Genomic DNA, 10,149 nt, shown 5'->3' on the forward strand with positions numbered 1-10,149 from the left:
GCATATATAAAGCCCGGCACCCGGGCAAAATTGTTTTAATTGTAATTTTGAGGAATTTATCTGAATGTGCATGAACTATTTGTTCAAAATTGTTTGAAATGTCACATGTTAAATGTTTAAATATTAACTGTCAGTTTACTGTACTGTGCCAACTGTACTACTATATGAGTACGTATTTTCTCTTGTTTCATTGAAAATAAAACAGCAAAGTCCATTTCGCTGTCATCTGTTTTAATTATGAGACACAATTGTGTCAAAGTCATGATTTTTTTTTCATGCTTGAAACAAGAAATGATTACTTTAAGAAATGAGTTTGATACTTGTGAGTGTTGATGACACAGCTTTGCAACAGTTGATATTCTCGTTTCAAGCATGTTTTACTCAATATAGGTCATAAAATCTCAGCAACAAGCTGTACTATCTTTCTGAGATAATTTAGGACCAAAACCTTTAAAACAAGTAAAACACTCTAACATCAAATCTGCTTAGTGAGAACAATGATCTTATCAGACAGAAAATAAGCAAATATCACCCTTACTTAGATTTCAGTTTTTGCAGTGCACGCCCACAATCTCTGGTGGCCCCCCCTTTTTGGTGGGCCTAAATCTTCTCATGGTTTTTCTTAAAGCGATACACACACAAGGCACACAATATCATTTTTTTTAAGTTAATGACATGCATTACCAGCCTTAACATACTGTATATATACTTATATAAAGAAAGGCAAGATTTTTCTCTTTTTATTGTGTAAGTACAGTGCATTCATTTGCATGATATTCCTTCAAATATACATGTTTTTAAAAACACATGCGCAACAAATTAGTGCACTGTCACACAAAACCATATTCTAACATACTTTATGTGCACCAAGAATTAAGTTTTAATTTCATTTGCATAGCCAAGGCAAAAAGAAATAATCTATTTTAGTTTGATTAAATGTCCTAATGATGAAGAAGACGTGAGCAACTGGGTGTAGTTGTGCTTGTACAGTGAATGTCTGGAGAGAATAACAAGGAATTACGTGTAAAAAATAATAATAACCCGCCATCCTGCAGGTGCTTAGGCGCCCACCTCCAGGGAGAAGGTGACGCTGCCGAGGTGGCGGTCGGTGGGCGAGTCGTTGATGATGCCCTTGCCATTGAGTTTGCACTGCACTTGGATGTGAGCCCCATACTGCACACTGGCGAAGCGCACTGCCACCACCGGGGACGAGTAGTTCACCTAATGGAGAGACATCTCGCCATTATTAAGGTGACCCTTTTTTCTTCTTTATTTTTTTACTATGCCTCTACATGGATGCTTACATGTCTGAGTTTCCCATAGTAAGGGTAGTACTTCAGGTCAAAAATATTCTTGGGGAAAAACTTGACCTCTCCCAAAGCCTCTGGTGGTCCTTTCTGCAATAGAAATGGCTTTTTAATGATAGAAGTCAGCATCATAGCAATGTGGAAGTACATTAGTGCAATCCGTTTTCTAAGTGCTATGATAATACCCACAAAGTGCTTTCAGGTTACCTTACATACACTATATCAGTGTTTTTCAACCTTTTTAGTGCCAAGGCACATTTTTGCGTTGAAAAAAATGCGGAGGCACACCACCAGCAGAAATCATTAAAAAAATGAAACTCAGTTGACAGTAAAAAGTTGTTGTCGCAATTGTTGGATATGACTTTAAACCATAACCAACCATGCATCAATATAGCTCTTGTCTCAAAGTAGGTGTACTGTCACACCTGTCACATCACGCCCTGACTTATTTTGAGTTTTTTGCTTTTTTCCTGTGTGTAGTGTTTTAGTTCTTGTCTTGCACTTCTATTTTGGTGGCTTTTTCTCCTGTTTTGGTATTTTCCTGTAGCAGTTTCATATCTTCTTTTGAGCGATATTTCCCGCATCTACTTTGTTTTAGCAATCAAGAATATTTCAGTTGTTTTTATCCTTCTTTGTGGGGACATTGTTGATTGTCATGTTTGGATGTACATTGTGGACGCCGTCTTTGCTCCACAGTAAGTCTTTGCTGTCGTCCAGCATTCTGTTTTTGTTTACTTTGTCGCCAGTTCAGTTTTAGTTTCGTTCTGCATAGCCTTCCCTAAGCTTCAATGCCTTTTCTTATGGGCACTCACCTTTTGTTTATTTTTGGTTTAAGCATTAGACACCTTTTTACCAGCACTCTGCCTCCCGCTGTTTCCGACATCTACAAAGCAATTAGCTACCGGCTGCCACCTACTGATATGGAAGAGTATTACTTGGTTACTCTGCCGCGCTCTAGACAGCACTGACACTCAATAACAACACATCATTTGCAGACTATAATTACTGGTTTGCAAAAAATATTTTTAACCCAAATAGGTGAAATTAGCTCATCTCCCGCGGCACACCAGACTGTATCTCACGGCACACTAGTGTGCTGCGGCACAGTGGTTGAAAAACACTGCACTATATTACCAAAAGTATTTGGCCACCTGCCTTGACTCACATATGAACTTGAAGTGCCATCCCATTCCTAACCCATAGGGTTCAATATGATGTCGGTCCACCTTTTGCAGCTATTACAGCTTCAACTCTTCTGGGTAGGCTGTCCACAAGGTTGCGGAGTGTGTTTGTAGGAATTTTCCACCATTCTTCCAAAAGTGCATTGGTGAGGTCACACACCGATGTTGGTGGAGAAGGCCTTGCTCTCAGTCTCCGTTCTAATTCATCCCAAAGGTGTTCTATCGGGTTCAGGTCAGGACTCTGTGCAGGCCAGTCAAGTTCATCCACACCAGACTCTGTCATCCATGTCTTTATGGACCTTGCTTAAAGTTAAAGTTAAAGTCCCAAAGATTGTTACACACACACTGGCTGTGGTGAAATTTGTCCTCTGCATTTGACCCATCCCCATGTTCACCCCCTGGGAGGTGAAGGGAGCAGTGACCACAGATGAAGCGCTAGCTGTCCAAAGTCGGGACCCAGGGTGGACCACTCATCTGTGCATCAGTTGGGGACGTCTCTGCGCTGCTGACCTGTCTCCGCTCAAGATGATCTGCTGGCCCCACTATGGACTGGACTCTCACACTATTATGTTAGATCCACTATGGACTGGACTCTCACACTATTATGTTAGATCCACTATGGACTGGACTCTCACAATATTATGCTCGTTCCACTCGACGTCCAATGCACCGGTCGCCCAGGGGGGGGTCACCACATCTGCGGTCCCCTCCAAGGTTTCTCATTGTCATCCCTTTGGATTGAGTTTTTTCTTGCCCTGATGTGGGATCTGAGCCGAGGATGTCGTTGTGGCTTGTGCAGCCCTTTGAGACACTTGTGATTTAGGGCTATATAAATAACGTTTGATTGATTGATGACATCATTTGGTGATTTAACCCCCAATTCCAACCCTTGATGCTGAGTGCCAAGCAGGGAGGTAATGGGTCGCATTTTTTGTAGTCTTAGGTATGACTCAGCCGGGGTTTGAACTCACAACCTCCCAGTCTGAGCTGGTGCATAGGCATGTTGGAAGAAAAAGGGGCCCGCTCCAAACTGTTCCCACGAGGTTGGGAGCATGGAATTGTCCAAAATGTTTTAGTATCCTGGAGCATTCAAAGTTCGTCTCACTGGAACTAAGACCCGCGGGCCAAAGAGTTCAATTTCAATAAGTAATTTAGCCATGCGGGCTGTTTTCTTATCAACTTTAAACACCCAGGACTCTGATCGGCAGCAGAATGACTATCTAGTGGATGATGTAAGAAAACTCAGACCAGTGACTACACTGTATACTGTCTTTGGAACAGGGGCACAGCATTAATTATATGACTCAATGCAAACAACCTTCCCTAGTCATGGTGCAGGGAAAAAAAAGAATTCAACCAGCACAAAAAGTCAACACACAAGGTCACACACAACAACCTGTTCACTGAACTTTGTGGATATTATAAAAAACATATCCCATCACCATAAACATTTAAATCCATTGCAAGGCATGATGGGAAAAATGCAAAACTCTCACTCTACCTGTGTTTGACTTTTAGCTGCTCGATATTTCTGATTGATTACAAAGCTTTAAAGAGGTCGTCACAAAAGTAAACAAAGTAGTTGTTGAACTTTCACATACTCTTAATAATCAATTATGGTAATTATGAATTATACATCTATTATAATATGATGTAAACACGCACACATTTTTTTTTAGCCCAATGCGAACCCCCAGTCCAAAAATTTGGCCACCCCTGCTATAATAGGTTTTATTGTTTCTTTGTTTCGGTGTTCTGTACCATTAAGTGTCTAAGACAGGAGTGTCCAAAGTTTGCGGCCCGCAGCTAATTTTTTATCGGCCCCCGGCACATTCTATAAATGCTATTAAAAAACAACATAAAAAGTGGAATAAAAGAGCAAACAAGTGATATGTAATGAGAAAGTGGCAATGTCGACTCTAATAACACTTTTTTTTTTACCTTTAGGGCTTCCCTCAAGTTTGGTTCTGGGAACCCGGAAGGCTCTTTAGTCATAAAAAATTAAAAATAAGTCATATATTATTTTTCATTTATTATTCTTCACTGCTTAAATCTCTAGATCAACTTCAGGTCCATCAACATGTTTTTATGTTTTATGCTCTTTTCTGTCAAAGAAAACCCTGTTTTTGTGGCAAAAACACAAAATATGCAACATTCCCCCGCTCCAATTTTTTTTAAAGTAGAATATTTGATGTGAAGTAATTAGAGCCTTCAAATGGTCAATGATTCATAACAACATTGATTTTAATCCATTATTTTTTGATCAATGAAATAAATGTCACACAATTTCTCAGGGATCCATAATGATATCAATAAAATGATAAAATGATGATAAAATAAGTCACACATTTTTTTTTTTCCAACACCTAAGTCACTAGATCAACTTCAGATTCATCCGTTGATAATAAAAAACATTTTAAATTTGTTTTATGCCATTTTTGTCAAAGAAATTTTTTTGTTCTTTTTTATACGACAAACAGAAAATATGCAATATTTTCCTCCCCAATTTTTTTTGGAATGTGGAATATTTCATGTGAAGTAAGTGGAACTTTGACTATGTCAATAGTTCATAACATTGATTTTGATTCATTATTATGTTTTGACAAATGACTGCTTTAAAGGGAATCTGAAGTTGATCTAGTGACTTAGGTGTTGGGGGGGGGGGGGGGGGGAGTGTGACTTATTTTATCATCATTTTATCATTTCATTTATATAATTTTGGATCCCTGAGAAATGTATAATTTTTGTAAAAATGTTGTCATTTATCAAAAATAATAATGGATTAAAATCAAGTTTGTTATGAATTATTGACCTATTGAAGGCTCTAATTACTTCACATCAAATATTCTACTTTGAAATTTTTTTGGGGGGGGAATGTTGCATATTTTGTGTTTTTTTTCACAAAAACATGTTATTCTTTGACAGAAAAGGACATAAAAACATGTTAAAGGACCTGAAGTTGATCTCGAGATTTAAGCAGTGAATAATAATAAATGAAAAATAATATATGACTTATTTTAACATTTTTATGACTGAAGAGCCTTCCGGGTCCCCGGAACTAAACTTGAGGGAAGCCTTAAAGGTAAAAAAAAAAAAAAAAAAATCGATATATTTTATTGGTTTTGAAAATAAATGCATGCTTTAATTTTTCAGTGTGCGACCCCCAGTGGAAAACCTCATCCAAGACATCCTCAGGTAGGGTGCGTATACGCCCCCTAGTGGCTGTGAGCAGCAAAGGCGCGTCAGTCCAAATCGTATCTATAATCTTCTTGTGATACTTATCATAGATCGATATATTGATCGATTGATAGCCAACCTTCACTCCGCAAGTCACATTAATTGGTTTCCCTTGGCCAGGCAGGTATCCAAGAATCTAGAAGCAAACAAAAGACATTTTGAGTAATCACTTGAATTATGTTTCGCCAAATCACAATTTAAAGCATTTTTTTTTTCATGTGAAGCAGTTTTAGGAGTAAATTTGAATTTTAGGTAGACTTAATCGAGAGTAAAAATAGAAACTTGACTGTAGAGTAAATAACATCCGGTCTCAACTTTGCCCACTACCTAAAACGGCCACAAGATGTCACTCTCTGACATCCTCGCCTGTTTAAGCCTTTCTACGAGAGAGCACATCAATATAATAAGTAAGCAATATAATATGTAAAAAATAAAAACATAAAAAAGTAGTTTCTGTGATAGTCAATGAGGTATTTTGATGGGAATATGTGGCACTATTTAAAAAAATGACAATGCAATCAAATAAATGTTAACAATCTTTGAGGTATCCAGACTATAATTCCCACCCAACCCTGATTTTTGGTCACAAATAAGTAATTTAAAAAAAGGAATACTTAAAAAAGTTAAAATCCTGAAAATGTTAGAATTGTTTGATGGTTTTGAGCAAATCTGAAGCACAAAAAAGTAAAAGAGAATAATAGATATAACATTTGGATTAAATTAGTAAAATGTAATAATAATTGTTATAAATTAATATAAAGATGGTTTAAGGCTTAAGCAATCAATTATGGATTTTAAAGGTATTTAGAGAGAGTATGTGGCACTATATTACAAAAATAATGCAATCAAAATATATCCAACCTATAACCACTGTTATCCAATCCCATTTTAAAAGAAATAATTCATACTTTCAAACAACTAATAAATAAAAGGGTAAAAATCTTTAATATTTTAAATGGTTATAGTACTGAGCATGTGCAAAGCAGACAACATTAAAAATATACAATAATAATAAAGAATAATACAAATAAATACATAATTAAATGTATTCCAATTAAATGTTGTATTATTATTTTTTAAAGTAAAATTAAAATTAAATTGATAATAATAAGATATGAATTAATGGCAACAATGGTCCGTGTTCCTTCCATTCATTCTATTTCCAATTCTGAAACGCAAATCAAAAAACAAAGTTAGGGCTGTTTTTCGATTTTTATTATATATGGCAAATTTAAAAACAAACAAAAAAGGGTTGATTTTCATTAAAATATTCAAAATAATATTATAAAAAATAAAAAGACTCTTATCTACTTATGTACATTTATTAAATTGTAATGTTTTAAAGGGTTCAAAATAACATTATAATAAATACAAGACTCTTATCCCCTTATGTAATTTATGAAATTGTAATGTTTTTAAAGGGTTCAAAAAAATTATATAATAAATACAAGACTCTTATCCCCTTATCCATCCATCCATCCATTTTCTACCGCTTATTCCCTTTGGGGTCGCGGGGGGCGCTGGAGCCTATCTCCCTTATGTAATTTATGAAATTGTAGTGTTTTAAGGGTTCAAAATAATATTATAATACATACAAGACTCTTATCCCCTTATGTAATTTATGAAATGGTAATGTTTTAAAGGGTTCAAAATATTATTATAATTCATACAAGACTCCTATCCCCTTATGTAATTTATAAAATTATAATGTTTTTAAAGGGTTCAAAATAATATTATAATAAATACAAGACTCTTATCCCCTTACGTAATTTATAAAATTGTAGTGTTTTTAAAGGGTTCAAATATGATTTGATAGTTTTAAGAAAGTTTATAAAAGAATACATAAGTAGATGATTTGACAGCAGTTTTCTGTTTCTTTTTTTGGCCATAAAAGTGTCCAAAGGGTGCAAAATGCATAAATGGAGTATAAATAGATATTTAGGTCTAAAAAACACTGCATTAGTAAAAATGGCCCAACATGAATGAATTGATCCCCATTCTCTAATCTTACCCGGTTCATTCGCAGGAGGACACAAGGTCTCCCCTGCGAGTAACCATAATGGGGGTCCTGCAAGCCCGAGCAGTCCCCCAGCCAGGACCTCTTGAACTGGCACGCTTTCCTCTCGGCGTCGTCCTCCAAGTCCTCCTGCATGAAGTACCTGTTATGCGTGCAGCGGATATTCTTCCTCTCCTGCGCGCCGTCGTTGTAATCTGGAGGGCCAAAAAAAAAAAAAAGTGTCGGGGGCATGGTGGGGCATAAATAAACCTTTGCTTGGCCCTGCCAAGTCAGCTTGAATGAAGGAATAAAAGCGGAGGGAAGAAAACCCCCACACACAAAGAGGCTTCCCTTCCCAGCATGCCGTGCGGGAACCAAAGAGAATACGGGCAAAAGTAGCGAGGAGGATTAGCCGTTTGGTTTTAACCCCACCGAGCCATCCTGAGCGGCGCACACTCACGTTTTAGATAATCATCCATCGATCTGGCGTACTTCTTCCACGATTTGCGGTCGGAGGCGTTGAAGGCGATATCGTGGCCTTCCGAGTGTGGCGCCATGGTCATACCTGCCAGTGGAGACCCACAGACAGTCAACTGTGACGGGACATAAGTGGGTCCAACACGCCTAAAGTGCACAATCTAGGGATAAACTTAGCTTGTTCTTTGGCTTTTTGCCACACATGAAACAAAATTAGTCACAGGTGAGAAAATAGCTAAAAAAAATACGCAGGAAGTTACCATTCATGTTACAGGGCTTAACTTCTTTTTACACTTAAATTGGGAACGTTAAAAAGTGACAACTTTGTTCATTGCCATTTAAGTCGAAATGTTTTTTACGTCACACTCCAATAAGGTTAATATCGTCAAATATAGCTTGCACCATTAAAAAAAAACAAGTTTTGATTAAATTAGTATAATGTAATGATTATTATTGTTATAAATAAATATATAGCTGGTTTAAGGCTTTAGCAGTTAATTATGTATTTTATTTTGCCCACCAAAGGTATCTACAGATTACAAAAAATAATGCAATCAAAATATATCCAATTTATAATCACTGTTACCCAATCCCATCTTTAAAATAAATAATTCATAATTTTAAACAACTAATAAATCAAATGGTAAAAATCTTTAATATTGTAAATTATTTGATATTACTGAGCAAGTCCAAAGCGGGAAAAAAATAAAAATTCATACAATAATAATTAAGAATAATACTAATAATAAATAGATAATTCAATTTATTCCAATTAAATGTTCATTTTATTTTGAAGTAAAATTAACATTAAATTGATAATAATAAGATATGAATTAATGACAATAATGGTCCGTGTACCTTCCGGTCATTCTATTTCCAATTCTGAAACGCAAATCATAAAACAAAATTAGAGCCGTTTTTCGATTTCTATTATATATAGCAGATTTTAAAACAAACAAAAAAGGGTTGATTTAAAAACAAATACTGCCATCAAATTGGATTTTATGCTGTTTTCCTTTTATGGATTTTTATTTTTCCAGATAAACACAAAAATCGAATATATGTTCATCCAAAATGCAAAAAATGTGTGTTTTTATCTGTGTGACGACAAATTGAACCGGAAGCAGTATTTTAAAGGTCCAATTCTTAAATGCCAATCAAAAAACACATTTCGGGCCATTTTTTCTATTTTCATTTCTGAAACAAAAGTTGCACAACTATTTAATGCCACTTTTTTTTTTTAAACGACAATACGACGCCTGCTGAACAAATATGTTACAACCATCCTTCCATCCATTTTCTACCGCTTGTCCCTCTAGGGGTCGCGGGGGGTGCTGGAGCCTATCTCAGCTGCATTCGGGCGGAAGTTACAGTTATGCTAAAATGAGGTTAATATCGTCAAAAATAGCTTGCACCGTTAAAAAAAAGAAACGTTTTCAATTGTGAGGTTCTGTTTACCTGGTGGCATCACTCTGTCGTTGTAGGTGGGATGGTACGGACTAATGGACCACATGAGGCAGAACAAACAGCCGCCAAACATGGCCGCCAGGAAGACGTAAAGTGCGGCGTAGAAGAGAAGGATGAGGCCTGAAAGAGACGAGAGGTCAGTGGAACTGTTGGTAGGCAGAATCGATAGGGGATCAATCATAAACTGTACCTCCTAAAACCCCTCAAAGCCACGGCTGTTTGAATTACATTTCTTCTTTCTTCCAGACGAAATATATAAAGTATGTGTTTTTGTATGAGAACACCTTCTGGGGAGATATAATCTTGGAGAGGGGGGAAACTGAACCACCTGCTGGTTCTCATGGGGAACTGCACTCCGTTTATCTGCATATTATTTTGTTTAACCCAGGGGGTGTCCAAACCACAGGCCGCGGGCCATGTGCGATTCGTCATGAGTTTAATTAGGAATCTAAATGATATCAAATCATTTTATTAGCTAAACCTA

At 36.5% G+C, this 10,149-nt stretch overlaps 1 protein-coding gene across 2 annotated transcripts in view; it reads right to left on the reverse strand.

The window, feature by feature from the left end:
- Window positions 1-725: 725 nt before the first annotated feature.
- atp1b4 (ATPase Na+/K+ transporting subunit beta 4) overlaps window positions 726-10,149 on the reverse strand; it is a 15,727-nt gene continuing 6,303 nt past the window's right edge. For both annotated transcript variants that reach the window (XM_061976670.1, XM_061976669.1), the window contains exons 4-9: window positions 9,657-9,785; window positions 8,182-8,286; window positions 7,737-7,936; window positions 5,805-5,861; window positions 1,305-1,397; window positions 726-1,221 (exon numbers count right to left, since the gene is read on the reverse strand). In XM_061976670.1, the coding sequence (XP_061832654.1) occupies window positions 1,060-1,221; window positions 1,305-1,397; window positions 5,805-5,861; window positions 7,737-7,936; window positions 8,182-8,286; window positions 9,657-9,785 (746 nt within the window). In that variant the 3' untranslated portion in view covers window positions 726-1,059. The remainder of the gene's footprint in view (window positions 1,222-1,304; window positions 1,398-5,804; window positions 5,862-7,736; window positions 7,937-8,181; window positions 8,287-9,656; window positions 9,786-10,149) is intronic.

This window comes from Nerophis lumbriciformis, linkage group LG16 (genome assembly GCF_033978685.3).
Source record: "Nerophis lumbriciformis linkage group LG16, RoL_Nlum_v2.1, whole genome shotgun sequence".
In the NCBI taxonomy this organism is placed as follows: domain Eukaryota; kingdom Metazoa; phylum Chordata; class Actinopteri; order Syngnathiformes; family Syngnathidae; genus Nerophis; species Nerophis lumbriciformis.